Raw genomic sequence first — 19974 nt, forward strand, 5'->3', positions numbered from 1 at the left:
GTAATCAGAGTTCACCTCCCTTATTCTTCATCTCTCAGGGAAACTGTTTTGTTGCCTAATATCATTGATTTGAAAATTATTGTTTCTTGCATCTTGTGTTTGTTCTTGTTTTAATAGAAAGGCAAGTCCAGTCTCTATTATTCCACATTAGTTGGAAACAAAAGAGAGTATTCAGCATATATTAGGTGAGCTTGGGAACCAGTTTTTCTATTCTTTAAAAATAATTAATATTTTTTCAAGCCTCTAACAAACCCCATCTATATGAAGAAATATTATTGACCTTTCCTTAAAAAATGTGTTAAGAATCTACTCATTTCTCATCTTCTGACTCTTTCTGCCATGGCTTAAGTTTCTGTCCTCTCCCAATTAGCACAACTAAATGAACTCTCTCAGGATTCCCCACTTCCTTTTTTAGTATCCTACAACCTATTATTAGTACAGAGTCTAACATGTCATTTAATATAAGATTAATTTAATCACTCATTGGCTCAAAACCCTCAGGGTCCTTTTATCAATCAGAAGAAAGGGCAAGTTTTACAATGGTCTATATAGTCCTACAAGGTCAACTTCTGTTACAAGTGTATTATCACCTCTTCTATGTCCTAATCACATTTTATTCTTCAACTTCCTTTGATTCTGATGTTACATAATACCACAACAACATTGTCATTTAAGAACTGTTGCATTTACACTTCTCTCTCTGTTATATGGTCTTCTCCTAGATAGCCATATAGTCCACTGACTCATATCTTCCAGTGTTTATTTAAATGTCACCCTTATGGACAGCCTTAAAATTTAAACTCTATTCTGGCTGCATGTTCTATTACATTTTTATATTGCTCAATACCATCCATCATATTATATAGCTTACTTCTCATTCTGCCTAATATTCTGATTTAATCTTAGCTCCATAAATAGATAAATTTTGTTTATTACTCTTAACAATGTAAGTGTATTTCCTTGAATGTATCTATTCATATAATCAGGTATTTTTTAAATATATATATCAGGTATTTTTTTGTGTGCCTATACCATCTAATTTTGAATATAATATAGAGGCTAGTTTTATAAAAATAAATGTTTAATGTAAGCAAAAATAGAGTTACATGTGAGAACATATAGAAATGGCACCTAATCTGACTTTGAATATTTATAGGTTAATAACTGAAGTATAAGCAGAAAGCAGTCGTTTATTAGTGATATATTTTGTTTGAAAATAATAAATACTTTTCTTATTTCTAGGCCTATCACACATTGATTCTTGCCCATTTCATGAATGTAACAACACAAGATTAAAGCATTGACACTTAGTATACATTAGCTAATACATAACTAATTGCTACCATATCTTACAGGGAATTTTCAATAGAATGTTTGCATAAATGTTCCAGGTTCTAGTTAGGGCATTTTTCACCTCCCTGTTCCTCAAACTGTAAATCAAGGGATTCAGCATGGGTATGACCAAAGTGTAAAATAAAGAGGCCATTTTATCAGTATCCAATGAATGACTGGACTTGGGCTGCACATACATAAAGAATAGGGTACCATAGAAAATGACTATGACTGTCAGGTGAGATCCACAGGTAGAGAAAGCCTTGTGCCTGCCCTCTGCAGAATTCATCCTGAGGATGGCAACCAGGATCAGAATGTAGGACATAAGGACTATCAGAAGAGATGAAACTAGATTAAAAGCTGCAAAATTCAGAACGATCAATTTGATTTCATGTGTGTCTGAGCAGAGCAAAGATATCAATGGCAGACTATCACAGTAGAAATGCCTGATGACATTACAGCCACAAAATGATGAAATGAAAATTTTAATGACGGCCAGCAAAGACAAAAAGACACTGTATAGGTAGGGCATTGCAACCAGCAAGTGACATAATCTTTGTGACATGATCACTGTGTAGAGTAAAGGGTTACAGATGGCCACATAGCGGTCATAAGCCATTGCTGACAAAATAAAAATTTCACTGGTGATAAACATACTGAAGAAAGTGAGTTGGGTAGCACACCAATTATAGGAGATTGTATGTTGATTGACAGCTAAATTTACTAGCATTTTAGGTCCTACAGTTGTTGAGTAACCAAGATCAGTGAAAGCCAAGTATCTCAGGAAAAAGTACATGGGCGTTTGTAGCTTGGAGTCTATCTTGGTCAGGATAATCAAGCCCAGGTTACCCACCAAGGAGACTAGGTAAACAATGAGGAAGAGCCCAAATAATGGAGCCTGCAGCTCTGGGAGGTCCGTGATCCCCATTAGAATGAATTCGTTCAACATAGTTAGATTGTGGTTGTCCATCAGGCCATTCAGGAAACCTATAATGGGAATAAATATATAGCTAATCAATAAATGTCATGAGCTATGCCTAGAGATTTCTATTGTAATAAGTAACTAAAGGTTTCATTATTTCATTCATGGCTTGTTGCTTTACCTGGCTATTCTAACACTTGACAGCTCAATTATCTCTCTCCCAGCTCAACAAAGCTCTTACAGGTTTTTAGATTTGACACAAAAGCAAAAAACAACAAAAGTAAATATGCAGAAATAGGTGTGTTATCAAAGTTGTAAAACAGACTTTTGTGCACTGATGGACATTATCAAATAATTAAAATGTGACCCACACAAAGTAAAATTAATGCAAGTAATATATCTGTGAAGGTTCCAGTATATACAATATACAAATGATTTGGAAAACTCAACAACAAATGTAAATAACCCACACATATTTTAAAAAGGCAAAAGACCTGAACAGACATTTATTACGGAAAACATACAAGTGACCAATAAGTACATGAAAAGTGGCTTAACAACATTAGTCATTAGGAAAATGCAAGTTAAAACTACTCTGAGGTACTGTTTTACACCCTCTAGGAAGGTTATTTAAAAACACACACACAGAAAAGTACAAATGCTGGCAACAGTGTGGAGATATTAGAACCTTTGAACACTTTTCTAGGTCATTTAAAGTGGAAAAAGCCACTATGAAAACATTTTGATAGTTTATCAATAAGCTAATCATAGAATTATCTTTATGACCTAACAATTCCACTCTTAGATATATACCCATACGTTAGGAAAACCTTTGTTAAGTTCACACAAAAAGTTACAGGTAAATCTTCATAGCACTATTCATAATAGTTAAAAATAGATATAATCCAAAAGTACATCCACTTAAAAAAATATGGTATATCCATACAATGAAATATTAATAATTCATAAAAGAAAAAAGTATTGATACATGCTACTACATGAATGAGCCTTTAAGACATTATGCAAAGTGAAAGAAGCCAACTAATAAAGGTCACATGCTGTACAATTACATTATATTAAATATCCAGAATAAGGAGACTGAAAGAGGCAGAAACCAGAATATTTGTGGCTTGTTCAGGAACACCGAATTAATTCTCAAGAGGTAATACACTTATATAAGTAGCATTATAAGTGTCATGGAATAAATGAGAGATTAAAACCTGGACACTTTTCTATATCGATGCTAGTAAATACCAGTCTCTCTACATGTGAGAAAATATATGAGATAGTGAAACACTAACCTCTTTTTTTACATGGATTTATATTTAGATCTAGATTATTTAATATGATAACTGAAGATGACCTGGTTCTGACCTCTTAAATTTGTTTTTACTCAATACTCTCAAAATAAGTAACAAATGCAAGGGGAAGAGCTTAGCATTGGACCTTCACTATAAAATTGCACTAAGAGTTCAGATCAGTTAAACTGTTCCCCAGCTCTGTCTCCCTTCCTCTGCCAGTTTCTGCTTTCAGATCTAAAATAAGTTACAATAAATGAATTATACATCGAGAGATCAATAAAATATTCATAATGTAGATATTTCAACACCCAAGTCATTTTTGAGTGAAAATATAGAGAATTTTAGAAAGAGCTACAAAATAAATAGAGTGGAGCCTGGCTGGCATGGCTCAGTGGTTGAACATCTACTTATGAACCAGGAGGTCACAGTTCGATTCTAGGTCAGGGCACATGCCCAGGTTTCTGGCTCGATCACCAGTGTGGGGCAAGCAGGAGGCAGCCAATCAATGATTCTCTCTCATCATTGATGCTTCTATCTCATTCTCTCTCCCTCTCCCTTCCTCTCTGAAATCAATAAAAATATATTTAAATAAATAAATACTAGTAAATAGAATGGAAAAGAAACCTTAATTTTAGGCATATGTATATTCCTGCTTTATAATTTTGCAAAGACTGTTCTTTACTTAAGTCTATATTTGTGTATATTTTAAATTTATTCCCAATTTCTGTTAGATGTGCATTTAGTTATGATACAACTTGATGGCATTTCAAAGACCCTTCCCAGGCTTGCATATGAGAGGGAGGGGATAAATTGCACTACACTGCACCTCTGTCCCTCCATGACATGGAGGGACTGAGGTGCAGTGTAGTGCAATTTATGCTTTAATATTTTGCTTTGGCCTCACCTCCCACTAAAAGTGGTGACTTTCAAATAACATTGATCCTTGCAATGATATTTGTAAAGTTTGAATACATGTGGAAAATTTTAAACAGGGAAATGACATGATTGATTAAAATATTGATAAAATTTTTTTAATTTAGAGGTAACTGAAAAACATTATGAATATACCTTACTATAGAGGTTATTAATTCTGAAACACATTCAATTAACTACAAATAGCAATATCATAGTTGACATCTTGATTAAGGGTCCAAGATAAAACAAATCTTATGATATTGGGATTTGAGATTTTTAATGCTTCCTCGCTCCTCAGAGGTCTCATATTTACTACATCAACATAAATGTCTAGCTTTCATCAAAAATCATAATAAAGTAGCTGTTGAAACTTCATTTATTAAAGCAGGTTGATAAAGCTATGGCTAAAGCACTGAGTTGGAGTATTAGAGACTAACTGTTAAATGGGAGATGGGCCATGAAGGGTCCCTGGACCTCAGAACAGGTCAGAGAAGCAGGTACAGTCTACTCACCTCCAAGAAGGAATCTCACTGTGCTGCCCCATGATGTGTCCCTAAGATAACCCAATAAGAAGAATTTACGGGTTTCCTTGGTCCTTTGAGATCGTCCCTGAGGGGAAAGGATACAATTTGTTAATTATGCTTAAAGCATTTGAAAACTTCAAACAAAGCCAATGGGATATCTGCTAATTGTACAGACATCTTTCTAGTCCCACACAAATGAAGTTATGTTAGGTACCTTTCCTTGCATTCTCTTGGTTATTGTTTCTTTAGGAGAGCATTTTAGTTTTTTGGCAATCCTTAATTGTCTCCTCTAAAAGGAGTGTCTGCTGTAGATGGGTGGATAAAAAAAGCTGTGATATATTTACACCATGTAGTACTACTCGGCCATAAGAAAGATGGAAATCTTACCTTTGGCACCAGCATGGAGGGACCTGGAGATTATTTTGCTAAGTGAAATAAGCCAGTCAGAGAAAGTCAAGTACCATATGATCTCACTTACATGTGGAAGCTAATGAACAAAATAAACTCACAAACAAAACAGAAACAGAGGCATGGATACACTGAACAGACTGACAGTTGTCAGAGCAACAGAAGGGAGTGGGGGACTGGGTGAAAGAAGGTGAAAGAATTAGCCAAAGAACATATGTGGATAACCCATAGATACTGACAAAAGTGAGTGAAGGTGGGCAAAGTTGTGTGTGGAGGTGGGCCAAGGTGTATGTATATGGTGGGGGGAGGGAGGAGAAGGGGGGGGGCATCTGTAATAAAAATAAAGTTGAAAAAATAAATAAAATGAGTGTCTGCTTATGATTTTACCACTGAGGACATAATGGAGAATTGTTTGCACAATGTTTTACATTGTTTTGAAATTCATAAGGGAAAATAGATATGTGTAGCTATTTTCCCTTATTTGTGGTGTATTTAACTTATTAAAGTATAATTTACATGTTAACAAATACATACAAATAAAGCTATGGCTAAAGCGCTGAGTTGGAGTATTAGAGACTAACTGTTAAATGGGAGATGGGCCATGAAGGGTCCCTGGACCACAGAACAGGTCAGAGAAGCAGATATCTTCTTATCTAATAAGAGAGTAATATGCAAACTGACCATCACTCCAACACACAAGATGGCTTCCCCCATGTGGTCAAAGTTGGCCGCCCACTTGTGGACACAAGATGGCTGCCACAAGATGGCCAGCAGGGGAGGCCAGTTGGGGGGGACCAGGCCTGCAGGGGAGGGCAGTTTGGGGGACCAGGATTTCAGGGGAGGCAGTTGGGGGGGGGACCTAGGCCTGCAGGGGAGGACAATTGGGGGGGACCAGGCCTACAGCTAGGGCAGTTGGGGGGAACCAGGCCTGCAGGGGAGGGCAGTTGGGGTGAACCATGCCTGCAGGGGAGGGCAGTTGGGGGGGACACTGGCCTGCAAGGGAGGGCAGTTAAGGGGGACAAGCCCTGCAGGGGAGGGCAGTTGAGGGGAACCAGGCCTACAGGGGAGGGCAGTTGGGGGCGACCCAGCCAACAGGGGAAAGCAGGGGCAACTAGGCCAGCAGGGGAGGGCAGTTAGGGATGACTGACCGACAGGGGAGGGCAGTTAGGGGTGACTGGGCCGGCAGGGGAGGGCAGTTAGGGGCGACCAGGCCTGCAGGGTGGGCAGTTGGGGGGACAAGGCCTACAGGGCAGGGCAGTTGGGGGGGACCAGGTCTGCAGAGGAGGGCAGTTGGGTGAGGGACCAGGCCTGCAGGGGAGGACAGTTAGGGGCAATCGGGCTCGCAGGAGAGCAGTTTGGCGTCAATCAGGCTGGCAGGGGAGTGGTTAGGGGGTGATCAGGCTGGCAGGCAGAAGTGGTTAGGGGTAATCATACAGGTAGGCAGGCAAGTGGTTGGGAGCCAGCAGTCCTGGATTGTGAGAGGGATGTCTGACTGCCGTTTTAGACATCCCTTGAGGGGTCCCAGATTGGAGAGGGTGCAGGCTGGCTGAGGGCCCCCCATACCCCCCGGGAATGAATTTCGTGCACTGGGCCTCTAGTAAATGTATATAAAATTAACACAACTGTGTAGTCAGGATCCAAATTATAGCAATTATAACCACTAAAATAAACAAAATGTTATCAGAACTCCAAAATAACCCTTCATTCTCCTTTGTATTATGCACTGTTGTCTTACACACACACACAGTCTGACTTCTAATGGTATAGATTATTTTCACCTATGTTTTTTACTTTATACAGTATAGAAGAAATCCTGTACATTGTTTTTTGTGTGTCTGGGCTTTCACTTGATATATTGTCATAGGTATTTCTAGAGTGCTCATCCTTATTTTTATTTGTAGTTCCATTTTATCACAAATTATTTATCCATTATTCTATTTTTGAATATTAGAATTATTTCCAATTTCAGGGTTTTATGACTGCTGATATTATTAACATTGTATTCCATTTTATGCTTTGAAAATAAAATGTTTTTCACTTCTTTAGGTATTATAAAATGTTAAATTTGGATTTATTATAGATAATCACATATTATTTATAAAAATATTGCCCTGATATATAAAATTTCCTGATAATTGCAATTAAAATAAAATAAGAATAAAGTTTTTTGCGTAGTCACAACTTTAAAGCTACTTTTCCCAACCCTGTAAATGCACCACCCCTTCTACCCTTGATACGCATTTAACACCTATGATGGCCACATCTGACAAACACTTTATCCTCCAGTGGGCAGAATTACTCAAGAATGGAATGGCTGCTTCATAGAGAATACACATACTAAAATTTAGTCATTTCTACCCTTAGCTTTTCAGTTTTTATAACAATGTGCATGTCCTCAAGAAGTAAAATAATATTTGCTTTCCAAATTGGCATCATTTTAAACTATTGTTCAAATTTTTGAATTTTAGCCATCCTGCTGGGTGTGTAGTGATTTCATAGTATAACCTTAACATACTTAGCTAATGATTAATGATATTTTGAAGACATTTATGAATTTTTGGCTGTTTTGATAGCTTTTGTTGTGAAGCATTTCTTCAGGTGTGTTGACCACCCTGGTTCCCCTTCCCCCCACAGTACATTGATGGTCTAAATCATACTTAATTTAACAGTTTGGCAATTTCTTTTACAAATTACTGATATCAGTACTCTGTGTAGAGCATATGTGTTTCAGAAGTGTTCTCTCAGGATTTTATTTTATCTCTTCTGTGGTGTCGGTTGATATTTTGATAAATACAAATTTTTATTTTGTATATAGTTCTATCTATGTATCTTTTTCACTGTTATAATTTTTGAACTTTATAAAGAAATCTTTGCTTATTCCAAGTCATGAAGATATTCTTTTTTTTCCAAGAAAATTTGTGCTTTTAGTTTGCACATTTATATTCATAATTAATCTTACATTTGATGCAAGTAAATGACTAAGATTAATGTTTTACACAGGAAACCTAAATGAACTAGGTCAGTTTACTAAGACACCCTCCTTTCCTTATTAGATAGCAGTGCATCTTATATTTGAATAAAGTGAAGTCACTTATGTAAGTCACTTATTGGACGAATTATTTTCATTTATTTTATTGGTCTTCTACTTGCACTGATGGCACAGTTTTTTAAATATGATTTTGGAGAGGGAGGCAGGTTTGGAGTGAGTGAGGGGAGGCAAGAGGGACAGAGGGAGGAAGACAGAGAGAGGGGCATCCAAGGGAGAGATATATCATCAATAGATCGGTTGCCTCCCATAAAAATTGGACCAGGGATCGAACCCTCAACCCCAGCACGTGCCCTGACTTGGAATTAATCCTGCTATCTTCCAGTGCCCGGGTCTGATGGCACAATTTTCAAATAACCTAGTTTTATTAAAGATATTGATATCTGTAATTAAAAGTGCTTTGTATTCTTCCTTCTTTTAAGATATTGCCCTAACTAACCTAGATATTTTGCATTTACACATACATTTGATATCAACTTGAGTATTAAAAAATACTATTGGACTTTTAACTGTTAGTGCATTAAATCTATAGAAAAATTTAGGGAGCATTGATCTTATCACATTTGTTATTTCCAATCAATGGACATGGCATATTGCTACATTTATGTCTTTTTTAATAACTTGGTAATGATTTTGTAGCTTCTAGCAACTAAGTAATGCAAATAATTCATCAGGATGTTTTTTATTTTATACATTTTTTGTTGTGTAATAATAGTTTAAAATTTTATTTTTATCTCCTTTTTACTAGTATATAGGAAATTGATCTTTTATATGCTTTCTTATCTTATATCCACCAATCTTGCAATATTCACTTATTGTTTCTCATGTTTCAGGTTGATAATTCTTTTGGATTTTTAATGTACATAATAATGTCACTTGAAAATAATTACAGTATTATTTCTACTTCCCAAAACATATAATTGTTTATGTATGCTTTAAAAGGAATCTGAGATGCCACTGAGCAAAAGGAAGATATAGTTAAACTGTCATTAAGGCAAATTGTTTATGTATTATTCATTGCTGTGTATATGTTCACCACTGATAAAAGTAACTGCCATCATCTGTATGTCACTATGCTGGTTTGATGGGCACCTGTCTTTAAATGTTGTGTAAGATACAAGTAAAATAAGTACTTGGCAATGTGGAAACAGTTATTGGGGCTTTGATCCCTTACAGTACAACCTGAGGACAAATCAGAGTTGAAACCAGAGGATAATCACTACTTCAACATCTATAAGGTGAAAACAACAAAATTATATTTCTAATCTCCCATGCCTCTTATAGATCACTGCTTTCTAAGTCCTATCATATATCATAAACAGCTTGTACACCTAACCTATTGCTCACACAGTCTATATTTAACTTCATCTGGGGCGTTTGCTCAGGTTTTTCCATATCCTATGCAGGGCACCTTTCACTTCTTTGTTTCTCAAGCTGTAGATCAAGGGGTTCAGCATGGGTATGATCAAAGTGTAAAACACAGAGGCCATTTTATCACTGTCAAAGGAATGACTGGACTTGGGCTGCACATACATGAAGAATAGAGTCGCATACAATATAACCACTACTGTCAGGTGAGATCCACAGGTGGAGAAGGCCTTGTGCCTGCCCTCTGCAGAGTGCATCTTGAGGATGGCCAGGAGGATCAGTATGTAGGACACAAGGACTACCAGAAGAGATGAAACCAAATTAAACACTGAAAAGATCAGTATTATCAACTCAATTTCACGTGTGCTTGAGCATGGCAGTGTCAGCAATGGAAGACTGTCACAATAGAAATGATTAATGATATTATGGCCACAGAAAGATGAAATAAAAATCTTTATGGTGGTTATCAGAGAGAGAAAAGCACTGTGGAGATAGGGTACTGCTACCAGTGCCCAGCATACCCTTGGTGACATGATGACTGTGTAGAGTAGGGGGTTACAGATGGCCACATAGCGGTCATAGGCCATTGCTGACAGAATGAAAAGTTCACTAATGATGAACAAGATGAAGAATGCTAGCTGGGCTGCACACCAATTGTAGGGAATAGTCTTTTGTTTAGTTACAATGTTTGCCAACATTTTGGGTCCCACAGCTGTTGAATAACCAAGATCAGTGAAAGCCAGGTGTCTGAGAAAGAAGTACATGGGTGTCTGAAGCCTGGAGTCCATCTTGGTGAGGATGATCATGCCCATGTTGCCCACCACGGAGACTGCATAGATGATGAGGAACACCCCAAAGAAGGTGGCCTGCAGCTCAGGGTGGTCTGTGATTCCCACTAGAATGAATTCTTTTAGCACTGTTAGGTTTTGTTGGTCCCTGTAGGCCATGACAGAAAATGACTGTGGGAAAAGCCATCAGAAGAGTCATTAGGTTTCTGGAGATATCATCTGGTAAACTTTTTGTAGGCAAAGCCAGTATGTGTAACCAAAATCCCAGCCTTTAGATGTAATAATTAATAGTATAACCCAGCCCCATCATTAAACCTAGAACCAAATATTGAAATCATTACAACCTTACTGCTATAGTAGCCATTTTATTTTTTGTTTCACATACTGGTTATCATTACAAGGTATACACAATCTATAGCCTATCACCTATGTATCTTTAGAAAAGTTTGGCCTACAGTGGGAATTCTGATATATTTTTCAAAATTGCTTTTTCGTTTTTAAAATATATAGCCCAGCTGGTGTGGCTCAGTAGTTGAGGGTCAACCTATGAACCAAGGAGGTCAGGGATGCATTCCTGGTCAGGGCACATACCCAAGTTTGGGGCTCGATCCCCAGTGTGGGACATGCAGAAGGCAGCCAATCAATGATTCTTTCTCATCATTGATGTTTCTATCTCTGTCTCCCTCTCCCTTCCTCTCTGAAATATATATATAAATTGGTATGTTTACCTAATTTTATATATATATATATATATAAAATTAGGTAAACATACCAATTTTTAGCAGGTATTATTATAATAAGTAACAGCTGTCTGCTTCTTGACCCTGCAACTTCACTTTCAATCTATAAAGAAAACCATTACTTACTCATTTCGTTGACGTTGTTTCTGTTCATTATAACTCCCATATCAAAATAGTATTCTCATTCCCAACTCTTCTTGACTTTTTAAAAATTATATTCTTATTCCACTATGCTTTTATGCATTTTAAACATTATTTAATGGTTTTTACAATGACAGAAAATAATTTCGTCACCTTGGAGAAGTATCCAACATGTTCACTTTAATGCACATAAATAATTTTTAATTTTTTTTAGAAAAGTACATCTAAAATGTCAGCAATTACGTGCTGATTTTTGAAGTTTCTGATATTTTCCTGTGTTCCACACCAAATAATCCCTGCATCTGTGGTTTATTTAACCTGAGCAAAAACAATTTTCAGGCATTCCTGCACTCGTTTTGACCTTAGAACTAATATCTCTGAAATGATAGATTTAATATTGTAGTTACATTTTCTAGCATATTTAAGACAAGTAAAAATATTATTAGAGCACATTTGGTGATATGGCACCTAAAGTTGTTTAGTAAGTACCATTAGTATAATTATCCACAAAAAGAACCATCATTCTAGAGAATGCTATTTCAAATGCCTCAGGGGCTGGCAGGCAATATCATTGCATGAAGTATAAGGGTTGAAAGATAAAGAGTGTGACAGGGAACAGGGGCAACTAGGTATTGCATGATTTTTTTTAAGTAGTCAAATTTTACTTGTTTAAATGTACGTGGACAGGACAAATAATTATTTGATCCAAATAAAACCAGCTGGACATGGTATTGAAAGGAATGGAGTATATTTTTATATTTTGAGTATTACTCTTATTCCTTCATTTCATCTTCCATCAAGTATACATCAAATGTTTTGATTTAACACATTTTAATAGATAGATTACATTTTCTCTACCTATATTTTCCCAACTTCTTTTACCTTCAGATTGTTTTTAAGACAGGTGCTTCCAAACTTTCATGGAAAAAAATATCATCTAAATTTTGTGCAAGCTCTTCCAGAGTCTAAAAAATGAGCACTACATTGCAACTCATCCAGGAGTCCAGCAAATCCCTGGTTTAAAAAATAGACAGTAAACATCAAGCTATCCATGACTACCATTCTATTTTCAGAGATGTAAATATCCTAAGCAGTGTTAACATATCATTGACATCAACTCTAAAAAATGTTTAACAATACAGGTCACCATAATCAAGTCAGGTTGATCCCAAATTTGGCTGAATGGTTGAGTTTAGGAAAATCTATAAATATCATTTGCCACGTTATTAGATAGATTTAGAAAAATATGAACATTTGAATAGATAAGTAGTAATGTTTAGAATGGACAAAACAATAAAATTGAGAATAAAAGAGAAAGGCCATGACTTGATATCTTATGAAAACTAGATTGAATCTGTTCTTAAAAGGAGAAAAATTAAAACTTTATTATTGAAACATATTATGGAAATCCTATATACACTGATAGAAATACTATGTTCCTGACTTGCACCACTCAGTGTTATAAAATATTAGAGGCCTGGTGCACAAATTCGTATACCAATGAGGCCCCTCGGCCTGGCCTGTGGGATGGGGCTGAAACCAGCTCTCCAACATCCCCTGAGAAGTCCCGGATTGTGAGAGTGTGCAGGCCAGGCTGAGGGATCCCACTGGTGCACAATTGGGGCTGGAAAGGGATGCAGGAGGTTGGCCAGCTGGGGAGGGACTGCAGCAGGGCTCTAGGGCATGTTTGGCCTGTCTCACTCAGTCCCAATCGGCTGGACCCCAGCAGCAAGCTAACCTACTGGTCAGAGCATCTTCCCCCTGGTGGTCAGTGCACGTCAGAGTTAATGGTTGAGTGGCCTTAGCATATTATGATTGGTAGAACGGATGACCGGACACTTAGCATATTATGCTTTTATTATATAGGATTGATTCCATTCAAATTAGTCAATTTGCTCCATGGTCTTCAATCAGAATCTCACTAGGAGATTTTGGAGAATTTGACACATTTATATGTAAATAAGAAAAAATAAGTAAGAAAGATAGTTCTGAAATACCTACACTGTCTGATATTAAAACTTATAAAATTAGACTTGTTGAGACAATGTGAATTGGCACAACAATGGGCAAATAAAATATACTAATGGATCAAAGTAGAAAACTCAGGGGGGAAAATATGATTGTATACTGCTGTGATGTGAGGACAGTGAGACAAAATGGTCTTTTCAATAAATTGAGCTGGATAAAATGATCACCTCTACAGAAGGTGATGAAATTGGATGTTTAGTTCACCCAAATAAAAATTAGTTCTATACTGGTCAAGAACTTAATGTCAAAAGGTAATGTTTAAGCTCTTGTATTCTTAAAAACTACAAATTCTAAATATCAGAAAAGGTACATTTCATGAAAATCAGAATAGATATTCAAGATGAATTTGGCAGATTAAATAAGCCTCACAAAACTTATCTATTCAGAAATTTATTGACAATATTAACAAAGTATTTACCATAAAAGTAAAAATAAACATTCATTAGTAGCAATAGAACAAGGAAAATGGTGAACTCTAATGCCTTAAGCAACAAAAAGTTATACTCAAAGAAAGGAAGATTCCACAGCAATTTGTATAGTTTAGCAAACCCCTTCATGCCAACATCTACCTTATTTTACAAATCCCTGGAGTTCTGAAACTCCACTGAGTTGACATTTTTATCTGACCCATCCCTACCAATCCTGCTCAAGCCTTGATTAAAAAAAAAACACACAGAAAAAACAGAAACTGAGCAATAAGCATGACTTTTTCCTGATGGAAGCACAGTCTTCAAGTTGCACCAGGACTTTGGGAATGGAACTGAAACCTAAGGATGTCCACTTTTGCAAATGCAGACACCCAATCTCAACTATTCTATAAAAATGTGCAAATGATTTCAACTGTGTTTAACTTTGTGAACATTGTATTACCATTCAAAAGTGGGAGAGAAAGTAAAAATGGAGATTACAAAAAGGGAAGAATCTTGAATAGTTTTAAAAATATGTCAGGCTCAGCAGTCCTTCGATAAGTTAACATCAGCAGAAATATGCACACATATTATTTTAAAATTATAAGAGAGGATGAACACCATAGGTTTCTCACCCAAAACAACTAATGAAGCCATAGACTTTATACACATTTCCACTCCTTATTGTGTAAACTGCACTGCATTTTCTCAATAAGGGAACACAAACTGCAATTACAAGCCATTTGTGAGGGAGCTCAAGTCCATATAAATCTTTTCTAATTACACCTTTGGAATCTGACAAAATGTGCTGTTTGAAAAATCTTACTTAGAAAATACCAACTTTTTTTGTAACTTAAGGTGGACAGTATTATACTCACCAGGTGTGGGGTTCAATCTCCAAACCACTATTATGTGGTTTGTCATAGTTGTTGAAGATTGAAATAAAATTGTAATTCTCATAACTATATCCCACTATGCTAGATTCTCAAACCTGTTGGCAAAATTCTATGACCTGGGTAGCAAGGTTCGTGCTGTACTTGTGCCATATAACTGGGACCTGTGGAGGTATGGGAAGGACTCCTATCCTCTTCTGTCTACCCTTCAAAAAATAATTTTTCCTATTTTTATCGTTTTCCTATTTTCTATTCACTTGTGATTTGTGTAATTTATAATAAAGAACAACAGATCAAGAAGAAAACTTCCCTTAATGCTTATAGGTATATTACAAGAGGAAAAAGAGTAACCAAGCCCAGGAGTCTGAAATGTTTAAGGAGTGCTAGGGTCACCAATACGGATAGTAGGATACTTAAAATATTAGTATGTGAGGCATATACACTCATTTAGTAGCCATAATCCTGACCTGACTATCAGCATCTTTGCTTAGACAACATTGTAGGTGAAACTTTGAAAAAATTATTTGTTCTTTCCTCAGAAAAAATGCAAGCATTTTTTGGTTTAGAAAATGTTTATGGTTTTGAATCCTAGTATAAATATAGAAGTCATAACAAATAGAAATGAAGACCCTGACTACTCTCAAAGAACATAAGATAGAGGCAAAAACATATCATCACTCCATACAACATAGTTATAAAAAGAGCTTATTGATATGTATGCTATAAGGTACTGAGCCTGGCCTTGGTGATCATACTCAGATTTAAATTAAAGACAGGAATAAAAAAATCATCGCTGGAACTAATCTGGCAATCAGAGAATAAGTGCCATCTACTCACCTCAAATGGGGAATGGGCTCTCATTCCCCGAGTGGTTACAAACCTCACTGAAGTTGGAAGGATTTATGATTGCCTCTCTCCTCTGAGACACTCACATGGGAGATTGATTGCATTTTCTTGGTTATCCCCAAAGCATCAGAGAAAAGGAAATTATACGCAGTCTTCATTAATTATCCAGGGTACCTTTGATAATTTTATTGAAGAATTTATTTTTACCTGCTTTCCTTTGTTATTATCTTTTATTTTTACTGCATCTACTCAAACATCTGGATATAAATGTGTTATAAAATATTAAATTACTTTAATATTCAGTATTTCCCACAATGAATTCTTCTCAATTTTATGTCTGAGGATGAAGACAAAACTCTTTAAATGTGCCCTGTAGTGTTTTAAATGATTCAGAACAAGACAAAAATAAAGAATATGTGTGTGACTTTTACTTTTTAATATAAAGGACTACATTGAGTTAATACTCTCATTCAATACCAATAATCATCATCAGTTTTCATTTTCTATCTTCCATTTCCCTTTCCTACACAGGAACTTCTTCTACACAAGTTGATACATGTCCTTAAAAATAATTAGAGCCTTCTAAAGTAAATATAATGTACATTTTAATGTGCACATCTGTTATATAACTCATTTTATACCTAAAAGTTCTCACTTGATTATATATTTTTTAAGCACATTCATTTACTATACACACACACACACACACACACACACCAATATTTGACTCACTTCTGTTTAATAAAATTATTATAATCTGGGTCTACCCTCATTTAATATATATTTGTTTCCAATAGGCATTTAGTAATTAATCAACTCTTGATTATGCATGTTTCACTGCATTTCACAACTTTGTGTGTGTGGTCCCACTGATCCATAAATGAGTCTCAGTAAAATATCTCCTGAAGTGAGTGCTTGATTAGGGAAAAATAAGCACATTTAATTTATTTAAATAAAGATAGATGTATTTCAAGATTTCAATATATATTCCACCATCAATACCTTAGAGTTTCATACTCTGGAAATTTATAGATAACTACTGCTTATGGTGAAGGATTTCAGTAAATAATTAAATCAGATTTACCTAGAGAGCTAACTAATTTTAGCTTTAAAACTAAAATTGTTTTACTTGTCTTAATACATAATGCAAATAGTGGTTTGGATTTGAAATAGAAATATGCACTAAGCACAATCTATGTCAACAAAACGTTCAGAGATTATAACACAGATGAATAAACACAACATTTTAATATAGTTTTACTATATGAACATCCATAATTGTGATAAGATTGAATATCTGGGATAATGCTGATGAAGTAGTTGTTGAAGTAACATAGAACACTGACACCCAATATGCACCCCTATGTTCATAGCAGCACAATTTACAATAGCTAAGATTTGGAAACAGCCTACGTGCCCATCAGCAGACGAGTGGATTAAAAAACTGTGGTACATCTACACAATGGAATACTATGCAGCTGTAAAAAAGAAGGAACTTTTACCATTTGTAACAGCATGGATGGAACTGGAGAGCATTATGCTAAGCAAAATAAGCCAGTCAGAGAAAGATAAATATCATATGGTCTCACTCATATGTGGGATATAATGATCAACATAATTTGATGAACAAGAATAGATCCAGAGACAAATGGCAGGGGAGGGAAGCGGAATTAGAGAGCAACCAAAGGACTTTTGTGCATGCACATTAGCATAACCAATGGACACAGACACTGGGGTAGTGGGGGCTTGCCCAGGTGGGAATGGATGCGGGGGGGGGTGGTCAATGGGAAAAAAGGAGACATATGTAAAACTTTAGACAATAAAAAAATTATAAAACACACACACACAAAACAAACAAACAACAACAAAAAAACCAACAACACTGACACCCAGTAGCAGAGATGGCCACCAGATCTTTGTCCTTTTTCTCCTGGGCACGTGGCTGGACTATTGCCCCTCTTCCTTGCAGTTAGGTATGATGCAGTGTCTAGGTTCTAGTCTAACTCATGGATGTCACAGTGCCTTCCTCTCCGTAAGTCTCGCGGTAAACTTGTTCTGAGTGGCTTTTCAGAACAACTTCTATTTTAGAGCTTGTAGTTTTCTGTTGTCGAATTATAAAATATTGGTAAAATGATGAACCATTATGAGGAAGGAAGTAAACAATGAGAAAAATGATTCCAATGGCATGAAGATGCCACCACAATCAAGGAAGTATTGGCAGCTATTTTGGTTATTCGTTGATTAAGAAGCAATATTTTGAGCAGTCATAACTTAACATAAAAGTTTCTTACTTAGATATTTCATGAATGGTTTTAAATTAATATAGTATAATCTCATGAGTCCATGTGTTAAAATAATCACATTTTATGACTGTGGAAACATTAATAACCTTTATCACTTAGTAATATATCCGATTGAATCTTTCAGCTATGCATTTTATAAAGTGTGGTTGTTTTTTATCATTAGCAGCCTCCTCAGACCATTATAGCTCAAAATGTTTTTGTGATTAGAATCACTTTATAAAAAATATAGACAGATAGATAAATAGATAGATAGATAGGTATTTAGCTAAAATATATATTTTAATGCTTAATTTGATATTTTAGTTAACCCCAAAACATGTACATTTTGTGATATGAAGTAAAGAGTTTGTTTTCACAGGTCTTTTGTCAAAATTGCTCCAACCCAGATAATATAAAAATACTTTTATAAGCATTGAAAGAATAAAAACCAACCCTGTACAGAAGCTTGGAATAGAAGATGACAACTGGGGGCATAATTTATGCAAGGATCTCAAGCTTCATAAAGTAATAGCTCTGTTTATAAGAAGGAAAGAAAAAGATTATAGCCTTTAATTAAAACAGAGGGAGAAAAGAAAGGAGGGACAAGAAGAAGGAGTAAGGCTGGGGAATATAGAGAAAGGCAAGTGGGAAATTTAGTATTTCAGTTACTCTAAGAAGGAGGCCTGATGCCATAACAACCACTTTTTGGCCTCTTTCCACCCATATCTGCAGTGAGTTTACTTAATTTTCAAATGATTTATTTAAACGGGCTTTTTCGTGTTTGTGGAAGCTGATAGCAGAAGTAGCCTTCAGAAAGCAGGGAAGATAGATGTGACCTATGACAATTGGACAACTGGTGTAAAGGCTTGTGGACTTCCAGTGAGAGAGCATTAAATGTTAGTATGTTTTATACATACAAAGATATTGCTGGGGCTGACCAGCAGACCCTGAGTGACGGATGGATGATTAACACAATGTTTGCTGTGAAAGAGAGGGCTAAGGGACTGCCTGGCTAAAGGAAACAGACAGCCTCAATTGCCTGCCTTGTTAGGCTTTCCTTGTAGCAGCAGTTTGAGATAAAGTTTATCTTTTAGATACAATCAGTAGGGTAAGTACTATTGGGAGGACACATGTGTTTATAGTGTTTTTTAAGCAAGGATACCTAAAAATTAAGCATAAGGATTCCAGTAAACACCCAGGGGTCTGCATGTGCACAGACTTGTTTGGAAAGGTCAAGGAATAATTAGGGGTGCTGCCTTCAGCACTCCCCTAAGTCAGAATTCTGATAAACAGGGTTGGTGGCCTTCTGCACACTTCCCTTTCCTCAGAATGCCCTCCTTACAAACTTTCCAACCAAGTCTCATGCTTCTCCACAAGATATGGAACATATGACTGTCAACTTTTTTTTGGTGGTGGTGATGAGTTCCCTTCAGAATTACTGTCACTTTGAGGACAACAGAATTCTTTTCTAATAACATGTCACTTCAAAACCCAATAATAAAAATGCTAAAGCAATTTTTTTGTTATGATTGCATAACAAAGACACCAAAGTTTTTAGTATAAGACTATAATTTTGAAAAAGTCAAATATACATCATATTTGGATGAATAGCAATGCTTTGCTTTGTGTACATATACCAAGTGAAAGGCATAATGTGAGAGGGATAAAAAGTAGACTCCTTTTTTACATATTTTTTTCAGTCTGTTTTGCCACATGACCTCTTTTTTCTTTTCATGACTAAGCATTTTTTTGTTTAGTTTTTATTTTCATCTAAAGGTTCATTTTTTCCCCCTCTGTGATACAAATATATTTTAAGCTCAAGATAAAAGTGGGTCGAAAAGGTTGAGAAATTGATGGACAAAATGCTACAAAAAAATAACTCAACTTTTACTAGCTGAACAAAAGTATCTGTGGCAAGGAAGATGATCTCACTCAACCACTTTGCAAGAAATGAATCACGCATACCTTCACCACCAGCCATCAGGTTTTGTCGTCCTTGTTTAGAAATTATAAAAACCCTTCAGTAACTTTGA

General features: G+C 36.0%; 2 protein-coding genes across 2 annotated transcripts; both read right to left on the minus strand.

The window, feature by feature from the left end:
- Positions 1-1339: 1339 nt before the first annotated feature.
- LOC129151325 (olfactory receptor 8K3-like) lies at positions 1340-2302 on the minus strand. Its single transcript, XM_054725703.1, has one exon. It carries the CDS (start codon positions 2300-2302, stop codon positions 1340-1342), a length of 963 nt encoding a protein of 320 aa, XP_054581678.1.
- A 7510-nt stretch (positions 2303-9812) lies between these two features.
- On the minus strand, positions 9813-10763 carry LOC103302304 (olfactory receptor 8K3-like). The gene has a single exon (XM_008159366.2). It carries the CDS (start codon positions 10761-10763, stop codon positions 9813-9815), a length of 951 nt encoding a protein of 316 aa, XP_008157588.2.
- Between the last annotated feature and the right edge of the window lie 9211 nt (positions 10764-19974).

The sequence above is a fragment of the Eptesicus fuscus genome, chromosome 13 (assembly GCF_027574615.1).
Source record: "Eptesicus fuscus isolate TK198812 chromosome 13, DD_ASM_mEF_20220401, whole genome shotgun sequence".
Classification (NCBI taxonomy): Eukaryota; Metazoa; Chordata; class Mammalia; order Chiroptera; family Vespertilionidae; genus Eptesicus; species Eptesicus fuscus.

Excerpts from the sequence above, each read along its gene's own strand:
- LOC129151325 (XM_054725703.1), bottom strand. The coding sequence starts at position 2,302 with ATGGACAACCACAATCTAACTATGTTGAACGAATTCATTCTAATGGGG.
- LOC103302304 (XM_008159366.2), bottom strand. The coding sequence starts at position 10,763 with ATGGCCTACAGGGACCAACAAAACCTAACAGTGCTAAAAGAATTCATT.